At 35.3% G+C, this 18970-nt stretch overlaps 1 protein-coding gene across 6 annotated transcripts in view; it reads left to right on the top strand.

The window, feature by feature from the left end:
• Positions 1-18970, top strand: part of LOC138706245 (CXXC-type zinc finger protein 1-like) — a 103180-nt gene that overhangs the window by 55544 nt on the left and 28666 nt on the right. For 2 of the 6 annotated variants that reach the window (XM_069835298.1, XM_069835297.1), the window contains one exon: positions 4860-4988. The exons of 2 other annotated variants lie outside the window; for them this stretch is intronic. In XM_069835298.1, the coding sequence (XP_069691399.1) occupies positions 4899-4988 (90 nt within the window). In that variant the 5' untranslated portion in view covers positions 4860-4898. Of the gene's footprint in view, positions 1-4859; positions 4989-8896; positions 9023-12100; positions 12217-18970 lie in introns of those variants that run through there. 2 more of the 6 variants (XM_069835301.1, XM_069835299.1) reach the window with 2 other exon arrangements.

Raw genomic sequence — 18970 nt, 5'->3', positions numbered from 1 at the left:
TTCTAGATCATTTTAAATATACTTTACTACACTACAACTCTCTTTAAATTATTTTTTGCACACTTCAAACACACTCAACTATACTTCTGCTAATAAAACCTTGATATCCTTCACTGAAAATAATTTACTATAGTTCTTCCTTCCTACCTGAAATAATAACATCAATATAACCCTCTTATCCCGTAAGCCTCTTTATCAATCTTCATAACACACTTCCGATCTTTCGTTGGTATATCTGCTATTCCTTTTCTCCACGTATGATTGAAGGGTTCAGAGCCATAGTGGGCCAAGCGCCATTTATTAAAAACGGAAAAAGCAAGGGTTAAAGTTAATTGAATACCATAGTTTACTGTAGATTGACATATCATTTAGTTTTAATGTGCATACTTTATATTACTTGCTATATGTTTCATTAAATTATGGTTCTCACTTAATTTTAACCCTTCTTTCCTACGTTTTTAATGCATGGCGCTTGGCCCACTGTCGCTCTGAACCCTTCAATTGTAACAGTCCTTTTATCAGTCTTACCTAAGTAGTGTTCGGTCTCATATTTGTCTGTGACTTTCCTATTAATCACTCTAATCTTCCTTCTTACACCATTTTAATCCGTTAATAAAACCACTCTCTTTGTTCCTATATTGTTTCCTTACAATTCACATACATTCACTATTAAGACATAGGCTAGGCCTATTTAGAGGGTATAAGAATTTCTTCAGCATCACATATAGAGTGTAGAAAGAGAAAAACAATAACATTTACATTTCTAGAAACATATAAGAATAACTGAAGATTCCTTTTCATGCGAGCGTTTGTTTTTAAATCCCCTGAAATTGCGAATCTACTAATCTCGATGTCATCGAAACTTGTTCCCTTTAATATTATTGCGAAGCGTTGCATCTTCGAGGAGACAATTTTTTTCTGGCGGATTCTGGAGTCATTTGCGTCATAGAAGTCTGAGATATGCAGTGGAAAAAAAGTACAACAAAGCTATTTCAAGTACAATTTTATTATTTTGTATGAAATATATAATCAAGTGTAACATATGTCTGTCTGTCTGCCTGCCTGCCTGTCTGTCTGTCTGTCTGTCTGTCTTTCTACAGGGTGTTTCAGAATTCAACCGAAGAAATTTAAGGGGTTGTAGAAGGATCTTAGGTAAGTATTTTGAGATGGGGAACTTGGTGTCCGCGGGTTCAAACTTGAACATAATGGCGTGAAATATTTTTTGAGCCATTGCACCACTGATTGAACCTGCATGTGACATAGCGATACATTTGGATACAATATTGCTATGTATCTGTCCACAAGCGGTAAACATTGTATATGGTTTCTGTCGGAGAATTAGGTCGAAAGTTCAAACCAGCAAGTATTTTTTTTTTCTAATTTAAGACATGTAACTTCAAACTACTGTTGTAACATTAATAAGGCAGCACTAGTTATTTTGAAATATACGTAATAATGACAATAATTGTTTAGAAGAGTGAAGAAGGAATGTAGTTTGAGAAATGTATATCCATTACACTGGACAAATCACAGTTTTTTTTATTAATTAACTTCTAGTTTACACAAATTATGCATACCAGTATTCTATTTAATAGGAAATATCTTAACAAAATAAATAAATAAAAAAAAGAAAGAAATTTCCCTTTCCGTCTTCCTTAGAAGAGGAAGTAAACAATATTCAATAATTACAGTACAGAACAATACATACGTATATTGTAATAAAAAAAAACAAATTATTCTTTCACTACTCACTGTCACTGCCTTAAGTACAGTATTTTCCTGTAACAAATTAAGTAGGCTCTGCTTTTTCTGACGTTTATTAATACAATTATTCCGGCTTAAGGCTTAGGTACAGCTTACAGCAGTAAAGTTTTTGGAAATATTCAACATTTTTTTTCCCTCCATTACTGTGTCTTGTATAATAATGAAAATTAATATGTGTAAAACACTGTCCTTTTGCTATATGAAAAAAATATATTTACGGTTTAAAAAAGTTATTTACATTTCTTTTTTCCAAATTCATTTCACTGTGCAGTGATGGAGCGTTTCCCACATAACTAAAAAACTATCCAACATTCTGTGGTGAAATTTTTTATATATATTTATGCATGTCATATCTACAATATGATGCAAGATCACTTCTCTACCTTTGATAGATTGTCTCATAAAAAATAAATTCCTTAAAAAATGGTCAAATATCAGTAGTTTCTTCTAACACAAAATAAAAAAAGTATTTATTAAGGAATGTAGTTGAAAGAGCAAGATATTGTAAACATGAGTTTCAGCAATAAAATAAGAGAGGGAACATGAAAAAGTTTACAAGTTTATGAGTTATGAGGGAAAAACGGTTCATCGCTACACAGTGAACTACCACCATTATTTCAATAATAAATATGAGGTATTTTGATTTTAAAAAATTATCATGATCAGACTCAAACATGCTACCTTCCGACTTGAGGTCTAACGCGTTGTCCGTTATAGCAAAGTCTCATCTCGTAGTTTATTCTAAAATAGGTGCAATAACGAAAACGTATGAGGGTAAACTAAGCAGTGCACTGGCGTGCTGTCTCATTATTTGCCGGTAGTTTTACAGATTCTGTGAAGGCTAAATTTTGTAAACACTATTGATTAGTTCTTAACAGTTGGGCTTCATGCAATCCCTAATAACATCCGAAACCATCGCATATCATTCCACAGCTCTATTTTATTTTAATACTGGATTATAAGTATCAAATGTAAACAAATTTAACAACTGATAACGAAATTATTTTCCGCCGAAGACCCTGCCTTCCTTATATCAAATTGCTTGCATGTCTTATACTGTACAATCCATCACTCAGTATTAGTATTAGTATTTATTTATTAGTATTTATTTATTTAACCTGGTAGAGATAAGGCCGTCAGGCCTTCTCTGCCCCTCTACCAGGAGATTCCAACTATAATATTACAAATAAAATTACAATTAGTAGTAAATTTACAATTACAATTACAATAAAAATCAAAGTACGAAAAGATTATCTGACTAATTAAAGCTAGTCGGTCCGATACATAACTGTCTGCCGCGGAATGTGGAGTGGAGAGTTTAGGGGTAGTCTGCAGTACCTCAATTGAGGTATTTATGCCCAGGCCTATCTATCTATCTATCTATCTATCTATCTATCTATCTATCTATCTATCTATCTATCTATCTATCTATCTATCTATCTATCTATCTATCTATCTATCTATCTATCTATCTATCTATCTATCTATCTATCTATCTATCTATCTATCTATCTATCTATCTATCTATCTATCTATCTATCTATCTATCTATCTATCTATCTATCTATCTATCTATCTATCTATCTATCTATCTATCTATCTATCTATCTATCTATCTATCTATCTATCTATCTATCTATCTATCTATCTATCTATCTATCTATCTATCTATCTATCTATCTATCTATCTATCTATCTATCTATCTATCTATCTATCTATCTATCTATCTATCTATCTATCTATCCATCGATCTATCCATCCATCCATCCATCCATCCATCCATCCATCCATCCATCCATCCATCCATCCATCCATCCATCCATCCATCCATCCATCCATCCATCCATCCATCCATCCATCCATCCATCCATCCATCCATCCATCCATCCAACCATCCATCCATCCATCCATCCATCCATCCATCCATCCATCCATCCATCCATCCATCCATCCATCCATCCATCCATCCATCCATCCATCCATCTATCTATCTATCTATCTATCTATCTATCTATCTATCTATCTATCTATCTATCCATCCATCCATCCATCCATCCATCCATCGATCTGCTGTCTGTCTGTCTGTCCCCCGTTTAGGGAAAGGCACGGACTAGGACTGTCCTCGCATGCAGGTCGCTTGGGTGAGTCCATTGTACTACCCCGCATGGAATGGTGTGCATTTCCTAAGGCCTACATGATCCCTTTACCTTTCCGCGTAGGCCTCAACCCCGGTCCCACGAGTTACCATGAGCCCAGCATTTGGCTGAGAGAAAAACCTCGGAAAAAACTCAACCAGGTAACTTGCCTCAATCCGGATTCGTACCCTCCCTCTCGTTTCACGGTCAGACGCGCAAACCGTTACTCCACTGCGGTGGACATGTAATTACATTGTAATGTAATGTAAACAGTGATGAATTCAGGGTATGGCCCGGGGGAATTTCAGGATGTACCCCCGGAGATTTCAGAGTATTTTTTAACTAAAAAGTATAATTTGTATAATAAGAATAAGAACAGCCCATGAAATCCCATTACGGCAAGGTTCTCACTCTCAATTGACGAGTCAATCCAATTGAGATTTTTCCCTGCTCTCTCAATTTTTTCTATATTCCCTTTTACATAGACTGCCTCTGTTGTTATTGTCGTCGTCGTCGTTGTTGTTGGGTAAGATCTGAATTTTTGCTTCTTTTGCTGTCGGTTCCACCTCCTCCCTGATGTAGTATAAATCCTCCCCCAGGGAAAAAGTTCTGAATTTACTAATGCTGTCTGCTAGAGATCTGCGACCTTGATGAGTGCCCCTATCGTCGGACAGTTAACTCTCGTTTTCATGTGCATAAACAGTCGGATTTCCCAGCCTTGTAAGATTAGATAAGCGACGAATGTAAACATATACATGTTACAGTTCATTTGTCTGTCGAAGCTGAACTGTCACTTGTCAGATGTACTGGAAATAAGGTAAAAAAAAAAAATTCCCCTTTACGGCGCCATGAAGGCGCTTGGAGGACCTTAGAAATTCATGATTTCGGCACTAGGATGATGGGGTGTAGACATCACCATGCTCTGATCGCCTTTTCACCCTAGCTACTCAATTTAACAGGTGGCCGAGTGGACCTCTTGGCGTTCTACAAGTCTGACAATGAGAAGAATCCTGCCATCATCCGGGATTGAACCTTGGATTTTTCAGTCCGTGGCGAATTGTTCCACCAACAGAGTTACCTGGTCCCCTGTAAGTAATAATGCTTCCACTCAAATTACTCGTAAGTTAAATCCTCTACAGGTTAAACTAATTTTCTTCGAAGAAGAAGAAGAAGAAGAAGAAGAAGAAGAAGAAGAAGAAGAAAGCGTGTGTAGCCAGGACTTGATTTACAATTTCAGAGGCACGGAGCTTAATTCTCTTTGAGGCCCTTTCTTTTCATATAATATAGGCTATGATATATTCATATTATAACTAGTCGGCCTGGGTAGCGCAGTCGGTATAGCGCTGGCCTTCTGTGCTCGAGGTTTGGGTTCGATCCCGGCCCAAGTCGATGCCATTTAAGTGTGTTTAAATGCGACAGGCTCATGTCAGTAGATTTACTGGCATGTAAAAGAACTCCTGCGAGACAAAATTCCGGCACACTGGCGGCGCAGATATAACGTCTGCAGTTGTGAGCGTCGTTAAATAAACCATAATTTAAATTTATATGATAACTAGGCCTATCTTATTATATTTATATTCTATCACCTATCTCCTTTCACCATGTAATTATTTCACAGAGGTTTTTATTAATTCTCTATTTTGAGGAGAATAATTAAAAATATAGTGGTTCCTTAAAGTAATCAGTGGTTATGTGTGGCCACAAGACAGATCAAAGCTGATTGCAGTGGTTGTAGTATCGGCCAGGAGTTTAGAAGGAATGTTCATTTTTCCTAATTTCTGGCTTAGGTTTATACAAAAAAAAAAAAAAATACCTTGGCTGTCCACAATTTAGTAGCTGTGGCGGATTGTTGTCTCTGTATGACAAAATCTTCATTAGTCTGCGTTAAAACATTCTTAACTTTTTTGAAACTGGAGATCTCTACGAACATACAGTACTTGCTCAATGAGCAGCGTTTTTTTTTGTTTAATTTTAATAGCTTTCCTTTTATTTTAATGGCTCCTAACTCAAATTTGCTTGGGAATTCCATTTTTAATTATGGACATTTCTACAAAAACACTTTAACACTGTCACTACACACCGATAAAGGTCCTATACCGACAGAAATTAGATAAGCTGTAAGGAACATAAGCACTAGGAACTTGGTTTAACACTCAACACAATAAGAACTGAAATGTTGACTTTGGCTGCTGAATTCATTATTAATTATTTAAATACAATTTGAATAAACTGTACATGGTAGTCAACTTTTACAAATTGAACACATTAAACTCTGCATTCAATTTATGACTCTAAACTTAAATCAATAAAGTGATTTTTATGTGTTTTCTAACATAATAATTAATTAGGTAATTACTTATTTTCTCAATTCTGATTTTCAGTCGTCAGAATTATTGTCCATTCCATTTGAATAATTAAATAAAAAAGGCTTGTTCCTGGATTTTGAGGCCTCCAGAATCATGAGACCCTGAGCAGAGGCACCATAGACTCGTGCCTAAATCAGGCCCTCTGTGTAGTCTCTACGCGTTGCAGAAATGAAACTTCTTAAGCTGTAAATGTGTAGTAATCTTCTTAAATCTTCATGGAACGAGAGACGATAAATTCGATGGTGTTTGGGTAAAGGGAGATAAGTCATAAAAATGTGTTTTGAGATAAATGAAAATTAAACTTCGGACACTTACTGCAAATTATTTTCTACACAAATGAAACAAATAAAATGCTACTATTCTTTTGTTTTTTGCACTCTCATTTGTAGAATTTAACTTGTGTATTCACCTGGGAAACGAAACTCCATTTGCACAAAAAGAGACATAACTCCATTTACCCGAATACCATCGAATTAAGGTTAAATTTAACATGTCTTTTATATTCAATACTCTTCAGAATTTAATAATGGAAGAAAAAATCTTATTTTTTAACTCTTACCTATAAGTTTATGTTCACCAAAATCCTGATATTCAAGATCGATATTGTAATGTTTTATAGTATATAAATCTCTACTGAACAGTTGAAGCATTGAATTTTACCTTTAGTCATAATAACAAAATTGTCTTGTTCGCATGTTTCTTGGAAATTAAAACGAAACCTACAATTTATTCGTCATATTTCACCACTTTACACATTCTGATTAGAACGCTATGGTACCGAGTTCGACCTTTGCTTACTGTATGCAAACGCAGACAGATAGAATATCTTCTAATTGGTGGACAGTACTCTTAAATAAAACTAGTAAATTGATCATGAATCAGAAACAATAGTTTATTTTAAATGAAATTTGGGAATTCCTCCGAAGTCGAATTAATTGTAGCAATGGATTTTAGTTTTCATAATATTATGTTTAGTAGGTAATCGGCGATGTATGCAATGGAGGGGGAAAGGAACTGGTCACCCTACCCTATTATCTCCCAGCCTAGTTGTCTCATGAGTGATTCCTTATTGATATCACAGTTATGAAGTTCAGACCTATCTTCGGACAGTTGACTAAACAAAACAATATTAAGCCTATGTTTAAATATTTATAATTTTGTTTCATTCATAATATATATTTATTCTATTATAGACTGGCGGTAATCTTTAAAACAACAATAATTTTAGTCATACCTTGATTCTCATGGAGGGTATCATACCAGAAGGATGTATCAATAAATTTTACGTTATTGAAATACTTTAATGGAACCTATTTATATTTCAAAACAATAATTTGAGAATTACAATGGACATGAGAAAGAATCAAAGAAAGTACTTCTTTTGTAGGCAAGGATAGGAAAAGTCACTCCACATTTAAATATGTCTAATGTAAATTTGCAGTTCTTTTGATACGCCCTTCTGGTATGATACCCTCGTCATAGTCGCATCTCACTTAGGGATCAGGAAAATACATAATTATGCCAGTATAAATTATTGTAAAACTTAGAAAATCAATGCGATAAAAAGTTGCTTAATAAGGCGAACATTTTCGGCAAAATTTCTAATTTATCAATAGGATTATAACTTGGTCCACCGCTGTGGATTAACGGTCAGCGCATGTGACTGTGAAACGAGCGAACCCGGTTTCAAATCCTGATTGGGACAAGTTACCTGGTTGGGGTTTTTCCTCAACCAATTAAAGCAGAATTGCTGGATAACTTTCGGCGTTGAACTTCGGACTCATTTCGCCATCATTAATTCACAGATCATCATCATCATCATCATCATCATCATCCATACCATAGTGTCCACACCGGCATTATCACCTTCATATCATGCAGACGCTAAATAACCTAGATGTTGATACAGCGTCGTAAAATAACCCGTGTTAAGTTCAGGTGCAGCGTGCTTGTAGCCTACTTGAACAAGAGCGCGGCCGTTCGGCTACCAATAGGAGTGATAGGCACAATAAGCCTCAGGTTGCAGTGTAAGCCTTCGGGTCCCTCCTCCGTACAAGAGAGAAAAAAGATTATAACTTAGCAAGATCAATAAGCCGAAAAAAGCCTAATATGTGTAACATTTTCGGGCAATTTTTTATCACCTAGGCTTAAGAAAGAGCAACCAGGGAGATATTATGAGGGGGATAACCCTATCATAAGCAAAGCGGAAGAATACAAAAATGTTTTTATTAATATTTAATTCGATAGTAATTTTTTGTACTAAATTTATAGGCCACCAAGGACGACATAACTGCCACAATAGCTGTAAAATCTCTCAAATACTTTTGATTTCGTCTATATTTATTCCAGTTGATGGAAATATTTACGCTGTAATATTTAAATTGTTTTTCTTACACTGCATCTCAGTATGAAATATAAAATCATTACGACGTGGCTGATAGAAAAGATTCAATGAAATAGCAGCTAAAATAAAAAAAAAAAACCTTGACCAAGGAGCTCACTCTTGGTTGAAGCCCGTGTTTTACAACTGTGTGACGAGTTCCATCTGTAAACCCTACTAGGTGTATTCATATTCTCGCTGTACCCTTTTTATAGTGTGGGTGGATGCTAATCTAGCTGTCAGCTGTCACAAAGCAGCTCTGTATGCTAGCAAATATTTTACTTGCCTCGCTAACTAACCTTGGGCTTCGGGTGAAGCGATAGCCAATCCTGCAGTCACCATGCGGCTAGTCACGTTCCACGTTGGATAAGGCAAGGTAGGTGAGCTTTCAAATTTAACGACCCTTTCTAGCCAAACAGGATAATCAGAGTTGATCTTATAATAATAATAATAATAATAATAATAATAATAATTATAATAATGAGTTCGGGGTACAAGAAGATACCAGATCATGGACGACATTAAGATATATGGATCATATGAGAAAACGAAGAGGAAGGTAGAAAATAAAATAGGGAAGATTGGAGAAAGCTGAGATTGCAGTGAGAGACCTACCCTTGGACAGAACACTAAATGAAATAATAATAATAATAATAATAATAATAATAATAATAATAATAATAATAATAATAATAATAATAATAATAATCATGCCAAGATGGGCAACAGTAGTTCGAATAAACTGAGTAGGTTACACATCGAATGTTTACATTCAGTGAGGCTGGAATATAATAATTAAGGGGTTAGGTACAGCTTACAGCAGTAAAATTTTGAAAAATATTCAACATTTTTTTCTTCCATTACTGTATCTTGTACAATAATGAAAATTAGTATATGTAAAACACTGTCCTTCTGCTAGATGAAAAAAAATATATTTTTACAATTAAAAAAAATTATTTACTTTTTTTTTTTTCTTTCAAAATTCAGTTCACTGTGCAGTGATGAAGCGTTTCCGACATAACTCAGAAACTATAACAACATTCTGTGATGAAATTTTTTGTGTGTATTTATGCATGCCATATCTACAATATGATGCAAGATCACTTCTCTACCTTTGATAGATTTTCCGATAAAAAATAAATTCATTTTTAAAAAATGGTCAAATATTAGTATTTTCTTCTAACGCAAAATAAAAAAAAAATATTATTTATTAAGGAATGTAGTTGAAAGAGCATGATATTGTAAACATGTGTTTCAGGAATAAAATAAAATAGAGAGAACATGAAGAAGTTAACTAGTTTATGAGTTACGAGGGAAACGTTTCATCACTGCACAGTGAACTACCACCATTATGAATTTTGAAAAAAAAAAAAAAAAAAAAAAAGTATATATATATATATATTTTTTTTTTTAAATCGTAAAAATATTTTTCATCTAGCAGAAGGACAGTGTTTTACACATACCAATTTTTATGATTGTACAAGATACAGTAACGGAGAAAAAAAATGTTGAATATATCCAACAATTTTACTGCTGTCAGCTGTACCTAATAGAAATGGAATAACTTACAATGCTTATATGTAGGTAAGTTATTGTAATTCTTTCGAAAACAAACGTTATAAAAAATAAAATTGAAACTGTTGAAATATTAGTTTTCAATCGGTTATTTAACGACGCTGTATCGACTGTTTTCTTATCTATGGAATACGTCAGCAGTTCCCTTCTTGTGGTCCGCGAACCCCTGGGAGTCCGCGACTGATCCAAGACACTGTACTTTAATTAAATTTAACTTCATCACTTTTACTGATTTTTTTGAGCTTCCTGGAACATTTTTAATTTATCTCATACTTTTGAGACATAAGTAGAGTTTTAACAGGAATGATTTCGCCTGAGGAACTTCTCTTCACTTGCAAATCTTGCATAGGACTATCTGTTTGACAATTTTAGCTTCTTCATTTCTGCTCTTCAGGATCCAACTTCAACTGTTTTCACCGTTCAGGATAGGACTGAAGCAACGGTAAAGAAATTAAACTCGTGGTCTCGCTAAGTTATCAATCGAGAATTTGATTCATTTCTCATTCTCAGCGACTTTCTAACGGCATATAATTATGAACTCTCGTTCGCTATCTTTAGAAGTAAATTAGAGAGACATCTCCATTGATAGATTTTATTTTATTTTGTTGGGTTATTTTACGACGCTATATCAACATCTAGGTTATTTAGCGTCTGAATGAAATGAAGGTGATAATGCCGGTGAAATGAGTCCGGGGTCCAGCACCGAAAGTTACCCAGCATTTGCTCGTATTGGGTTGAGGGAAAACCCCAGAAAAAACCTCAACCAGGTAACTTGCCCCGACCGGGATTCGAACCCGGGCCACCTGATTTCGAGGCCAGACGTGCTGACCGTTACTCCACAGGTGTGGACTCCATTGATAGATATTAGAATTAAGGGAATATTATCTTTTCTGCAATGAAAAACATTTATATGAAAAATCTCTTCTTGGTGACAAATAATAGTTCGCGGGGGGGGGGGAAATTCTGTTAGAATTATTGGAATTATCCCCTGATTTGAGCTTAAAATCGTGTTTCCTACAACGTGTCTGTTGGTTGCATGCACCACCCATATATCCCGATGTTTCCCAAATTGCAATATAGCATTTAAATGTCATTTGCCTCAGCATACTTATTTGAGAATACATTTTCTGCTCTGGTCGTTTTTGAAGAACAAATATAGAAGTAAATTTAATGTTGAGGTGGAGTTGCCACTCAAAGCCGGCAGCATACTGAATCGGACATTCTGTCTCTGACAGGATGGTTTTGTCCCAGACCTTCGAGCTGACGGTGATTACTAGAGCTAGAAATTTTAGGTAAACAATTTTGATTATAAGGGTGCAAAAAGGTGCCTTAATTTAGTTGAAAAAAGTCCGAAAAAGATGCAAATTCCAAATGTAAATATTAATTACAAACAGTACGAAAACCAATTAGAACATACATTACATACAAGGACACAAAATTCATTGAATACGCTTAAAACTTCAAATAGTCCGGCGAATTCATTTTTCTCAACTTTTTCTTTGTCCCCATCACAACATTTAATAGTGATGTCATCAACAAATTTTACAATGTTTGATAATTTTGCACAGCTTAGATGGAAACTGCTATTACATTCATTACAACTTACTCCATTCACTAATTTATTCTTCCAAATCTTGCAGGAGCGAGTGGAAGCCGATCCACTATCCATAGAAAGACGCAATAGACATTACAAGCAAACATTTTAAATGTTTCAAAGGAAAAATTTGTCCTTCTTTCTGAGAGAATATCAAATTATTCTATTGGAGCACTCATTTCCAAGCGCCTACCTTTGTTTTATTTTGCTGTATGTACAGTATGTCCACTGAACAGCAAACCTGAACTAAGCAGCGTTGGATGCCGCCGAGCTATACTCCATACATACTATAAACTATCCGACAAGGAAACCTCAGTGCGCAGAAACCAGCGGGCGTGACTGTCTCGCGCAGATGACGTATGCTTCCGTTCCCAGCATGCTCTCACGCCTACTGCAGGGAGGTAAGAGGGGTATAGGATGCTCGTCGCGAGGAGTCCGAGCTGAGTTTTGCTTGTAGGATACCTATACATTGTTGCAGGTTGCTTGGAGGATTTAGGTAACCAAACGCAGGACTATACTAATAACTCTGCTAGAAAACTGGAAGACTTATTTCACTTTCAACAATCTCTCGCTCTCCCAAGAATACCTAGGCCCTAGTTCGTTGTCGCAACAATAGTAAATTAATACATTGTACGTGGCTTGCTATTGCTGCAGTTTTGTCTTGTGCGAAGATAGACGTCCCTGTTTATACTTACAAGGGAAGGGTTTCGGCTCGAACAGGAATTTCGTATCCAAAATTTGTATACAGGCCCATCTTTACATCTCTGTAAAGCTCCCAAAAGCATTCGTTTGTGTAATGTGTGGTTTGCCTGTAAGAGCACTGTACAAGTTGAGGGGTGGGGAGAGCACTGCACAAGTTAAGGGGATGGGACACCTTACCCGTAAGCCTAGCCTAGCCTAGAAGCTAGTACGAGTGGTAAAATGTCTAGAGCCCATTTAAGAACATTTTTCTCCAACGTTCTGTCTGAAAATATTGCAGCTAATCAAAAATGTACACTGTTGTGTGAGTCATTGAATGTGCACAAGGACACAATCTTAATAAATGAATCATTCGAAGGCTAAGACATGGAATGTATGATCATTCCACCTAAAAAAAAAAACTAAATATTTCTAGCCTCTGGATATCTATTTCCTTAGACAATGCAAAATATAAATGCTCGGAGGATAACAGATTGCATAAGGACTCTTTCTGAGAATCCAGAACGTAACTTGGGAAATCGAGTGTTTACGATGAAAATGCACTCTGTTATTCATAACCAGTTGTCTGCTCCAGTACACTGCCCTATGCTTCAGTATTCCTGGCAGTCAGCTGGTTACGTGAATCCTGAATAAGTCTCGGACTTCAAAAAAGTAATTCAGGTAGAATTTGATTTTTCAGCACTGGAATGTGGTTCAGAAGATTGTTCAGGTGTTTCTTCTGCGTGTTGTGCTTATTGCTCTGTTCCATGCTGTTTCATGCATTTTATAGAGAATTCTCATGTACATTTTTAAAGAAGTGTGTTGACCAATACCAACCAAACGGAGAGTTACACAAATTAATGCTTTTACGGTCTTCATCACCATTGTGAGGTAAGCCTATGCACAAATTTATAACCAAAAATTCCTGTTGGAGCCGAAACCCTTCCCTTGTGAGAAATAAAATGAGTACTTCTCGAAAAATTAGAAAATTTCATTTTTTATATAATTAGATTTAAAGCTTTTGTTACACATAAGTCGTGCATTAACACAACTTCTACCAAATTCATTTGTAGATTTAATATATTGATTTTATGCCATAAAATTTTCACGATTTGATAGAGCTCTTCAAAACAAACAACTTTCATAGGAAACGTTTTTACCAATTCCTACTCTTTCAATGAGAAAACGTACAAAAAGGTAATGCCAAACAAATTGTTTTCTAACTTATCAATGTAATTTCACAATTTTTAAACATTAATAAAATATAATACTGCTTTACGTAAATTTCCCAAGCAATAAAACTATGCTGAATACAACCAATCAAACGCTTCATTTCACAGTAGAGGTATTAATGAATAGGTTTGACAAGTTTCATCACTCTAGCTTTAACCACTGACAAGGGAAGGGTTTCGGCTCGAACAGGAATTTCGTATCTAAAATTTGTATACAGGCCCATCTTTACATCTCTGTAAAGCTCCCAAAAGCCTTCGTTTGTGTAATGTGTGGTTTGTCTGTTAGAGCACTGTACATGTTGAGGGGTGGGGAGAGCACTGCACAAATTAAGAGAATGGGACACCTTACCCGTAAGCCTAGCCTAGCCTAGAAGCTAGTGCGAGTGGTAAAATGTCTAGAGCCCATTTAAGAACATTTTTCTCCAACGTTCTGTCTGAAAATATTGCAGCTAATCAAAAGTGTACACAGTTGTGTGATTCATTGAATGCTCACAAGGACACAACCTTAATAAATTAATCATTCCACGACTAGGACATAGAATGTATGATCATTCCACCTATAAAAACTAAATATATCCAGCCTCTGGATATCTATTTGCTTAGACAATACAAAATGTATGCCTGGAGGATACCAGATTACATAAGGACTCTTGCTGAGAATCCAGAACTTAACTTGGGAAATCGAGTGTTTATAATGAAAATGCATTCTGTTATTCATTTATAACCAGTTGTCTGCTCCAGTATACCGCCCTATGCTTCAGTATTCCTGGCAGTCAGCTGGTTACGTGAATCCTGAACAAGCCTCGGACTTCAAAAATGTAGTTCAGGTAGCATTTGATTTTTCAGCACTGGAGTGTGGTTCAGAAGATTGTTCAGGTGTTGTGCTTATTGCTCTGCTCCATGCTGTTTCATGCATTTTATAGAGAATCCTCATGTACATTTTTAAAGAAGTGTATTGACCAATACCAACCAAACGGAGAGTTACACAAATGAATGCTTTTACGGTCTTCATCACTATTGTGAGGTAAGCGTCTGTACAAATTGTTAACCAAAAATTCCTGTTCGAGCCGAAACCCTTCCCTTGTTAGTGCGACTTACCGTTTCGTTGCAGGAAATATAAACGTTGAATAGCCGCCTTTCAAAAGTTGCCGCCCTACCCTAGGGCCTACTACGGCCCTGACTCCAGGTAAAGAATTACTACTATTGGCATGAGTGAAAAAATAAATAATATTATCAAGCCTCATTTAAGGATTGGGCTTATGATCCGTTTCGAGGCTAAACTTGATCAGACCTTATTGTTTCAGGACGTTCAGTGTCTCTTCGTCCGCATGGTCTGTAGTCCAAAAGGTTTACGTTGTTACGTGTACCTGAACATTCTTAAAATATGATTCCGCCACTTCTTATGATAGTTTTAATTTCCTGTATATTCTTCTCCTAATTTAGTTCTAATTTCTTCACTCCGCATTTTGTCTTCTAAGTAACTCCACGAATACCGGTAGATCGAGAAAATCTCATTTGGACTATTTTCAAATGTCTTCTATCTTTCGCTCTTAAGTGACACTAGGACTCAGTTTTTACAAAAAAATGACCAAAATATCATTTTTTGGTTTTTGTACAGACGCAGAAACAAAATTTGGGCCACCAACTGGTCATGCGCAGTATGTTATAACTGGAACTTGGAAAATTCAGATGGCCTAAATTTTGTTTCTGGGTCTGTACAAAAATATTCCTAGGGAACTTACGAAGGTGGTAGTAAACACTTTTTTGTTTTTACGTCATTTTTTATCTTCAGGAGCCATTTTTATACAGAGTGAACAGTAAGTAATGTCATTAATTTCAGTGGCCTATTCTCTGAGATATTTCAAAGAAAAAAGTTCAACACAATTTTGTTAGTTTTTGCTTTCTTTTCGAGATAAAAATTGCTTTATATCAAACATCTCATTGCGTGTTTCGGGTAAACCATTGATTTAATTCACATTATGCTCAATCAATTTAAGACATCAGTGTATTATGATAATAAGTGATTGAAATTATTTTAGTTTTGTCCTTTAAATGTGCAGAAATTTGATACGAACAAATGTAACATTTTAAAATTCCTTTTCAAAATGAAAAGTTACATTTGTTCGTATAAAATTTCTGTAAAATATTTAAAGTTGAATTTCTTGCATCATACTTTTACTAACATTTCTGATGTAGCCAATATTAACCTGTTATAATATATTTTTTGTAAATTTTTATTTCAAATATTCATTTATATCATGACATGAAATAATACATCTAGGTATTTAAATTTTGTAACCTGTTCACTCGTTTCATCATCTAACAGGCCTATAATTTTTGGTCTAATTAAATTACGTTCTGATACTGATGATTTTGAATTTTGACTTGAACCATATCATACTCTTTTAAATTATCTAATGTTTTTATATTTATTATTTCAGAACAGTAGACTATAAGCTACGAAAGCTCTTGCCTGCCGAGTTTACAATGTAGTTCGAAGATTTTTTGCCCTCGAAAATTATTTTCTAATTTGTAATTTGCCGAGTTTTTAATGAGTTTCTAAATGCATTATATAGAGCGAGTATCTTAGCTGAGATATGCTTGGCGGTCGTCTTTTCGTTGAGGTTATTAAAATATTTCTTCAATTTGTATTTCTTCTGGATCCTTGGTAACTTGACCGATCCGGATGAGCTAGGATTGTCACCTGCATAAAGTTAAGGGCGAGGCATCATGAGAAGAATGTATAAAAAATGGGATATGTAGCAAATATGAAATTAAATATCACGCTCGCGATTCTGTGCATGAAGCGTGTCAACCTAGATCATATACAGTATATAACAGATAGCTCATCGCTATGTTAAAATCGGTAGCACTTTGAAGAGAATAACCGCCAGGATCGCCACTCGTCCGCCGTAAACGAACACGAGATGGCAGTACAGTCGCTAATGCAATTCAAATGGGAGTTACGACGTGACTCCTTACGTAACAACTAGATGACAGCATAGTAAACCTGACAAAAGTTGTTACCGTCGAAGCCTGTAAGGCCGAGCAATCTGGGTATATATGATATGATCTAGGGTGTCGATACACACAGCACGTTTTGTCAAGTGACGGATACGCAGAACTTTAAATTAATTTGGCAGCGTCAATTCTATGTGGAGTTTGGACGACGTATTTTGTCAGTAGTTTTATTTTAAGAAATTTTATTACTTCACAAATCGGCACCAAAATTGCCGGAGTGACATTTATTATTACTACTATTATTATTATTATTATTATTATTATTATTATTATTATTATAGTTCAGACACGTTGCTAGCATTATCATAAGACACTGTATGGCAGTTTTTAATCTCTAGGTCATAATTATCTCTGTGAAGTCTGTTTTATGTCTACAGTTTGAAAGGAATTTCAGAAACCGTTACACTGATACTCCAGCTATTGAGAAATAGTTCACTATGAAAGAGAACTGACCTACATGAACCACATCTGAAATGGATCGATAACTGTTGAGTAATATTTTGCCAGCTTTGTCTTATTAATTATTCCATTTATGACTTTCTGAGCCATTACTTGACTATACTATTCACAAACATAATTAGTTGTGGATAAATACAAAGTGGAGCCATTTCGTATTCCTTCATATCTTCTGATGTGCTGGACCGGCTTCTGTGTGTTCAAGTGTCATGATCAATTTCCACTGCGACAGTGAGGTGACTCGGGTGACCCAATTTTTTTCTCAGTTCCTCTAATATTAATCCTCAAGAAGTTAGATAGAGACTTAGTACGCTTTTAACATAGTCTGATTCTAAAGTACTTGCATTAATTTCCAAATGAATCTCATTCTCTGCAAATATAGCTACAGATTAGTCATTACCATTTAAATTACTCATTGGTAAGGTTGTCAACCTTCTCGTATTTCCCGGGATCTCCCTTATTTGCCCCTAATTTTTAACATCCTCCCGGATCCGTTATTTTCTTCTCTTCGAGCATTTTTCTCCCTTATTTTTTCAATGTAAAAATCAATATTCTAAACATCTGATTTTGCCGTGAATGATGACTGTTTAGCCTATATGATGAATTTTGTTGTTCAAGAGATGCATTGAAATGTGCAGTCTTTTTGAATGTAAGCTTGCCGGAAATGGGTTTTAATGGACACCTGTTTAAAATTAAACAATACTGATATTGTAATTTTGGAAGAACTGGCTAGTTTTGTTCTGTGCATACCAAGTAGTAATGCTCATACAAAGAGGATGTTATATCTCATGAACAGTAATTGGACAGATGTTCGAAACAGGAGTACAACACATCTAATCAAATGAGAGCTGTAAACTACTTTCAACTAATACACAAGACAAGATCTGCCTCAAAATACTGTTAATTTAAGCCTAGCTGTCGAAGTGTAGAATAAAGTTGCATTTTAGTAACTGAACTGAATAATTTGCCAATTTTCTATGTGAAATTTTTGTCGATTTCTTGATCTTCCGTATTTTCTTCAAAAATGTTGGCAACTCTACACATTGGCGTGGTATCAGAGTTTAGTACATACAGTCACGAAGCTCAATACGTAGGGAATATGCATACAATGACAGTTGAACTTTAGTTGCTAACCACTAGATCGCTACTATCGCACATTCTATTATTCACGGCCGACTTGATGTTCCCTTCGCTTTTTTTTTGTATACGGCCTTGACAATAGTAATATTTTCTTGAAATTGGATAATTTCTCAATTCCACCACGAAGCGCTGTCTGCCAAGCTCTGGTGTCCACAGAAGAAATATTCAGTATGAATTAAAATAAATTATTAAAGAGTAATAATAACACTTATAAATAATAAATAAGAAAATAATAAATATTATTATGTTTAGTTCTGTTAATTATGGTAAAAGCGTAAGTTTAAAAGCAGGGAAGGTACCACATAATAACCTGTTCAGTTTAAGTAACATGATAACAGAGGCGTAATTTTGTAGTTCATTTGCTGAGTAGCACCCCTAGGCTAAACTGCGATGTTTCAAAGTAATCACTTTGGTAATTATTTACCATAACTTGTACTGAGTTTTATAATTTCACTCACTGCACTCATACATTCCACTTGATATTGCAGATTCAAGAATCATAGTTTCAAGATTTTGCGACTCAGTGGATTATAAGCCGCATTCTTCGAAGAAACAAGCTCTTCAGTTAAAGCTGCTGCAATGTTATCTAGAAGCGGTCTAACAAATTTCACAGTAATGATATTAGCAA

This window comes from Periplaneta americana, chromosome 9 (genome assembly GCF_040183065.1).
Source record: "Periplaneta americana isolate PAMFEO1 chromosome 9, P.americana_PAMFEO1_priV1, whole genome shotgun sequence".
NCBI lineage: Eukaryota > Metazoa > Arthropoda > Insecta > Blattodea > Blattidae > Periplaneta > Periplaneta americana.
The sequence above is the reverse complement of the archived record's forward strand: the minus strand, read 5'-3'. Positions and strand labels throughout refer to the sequence as shown.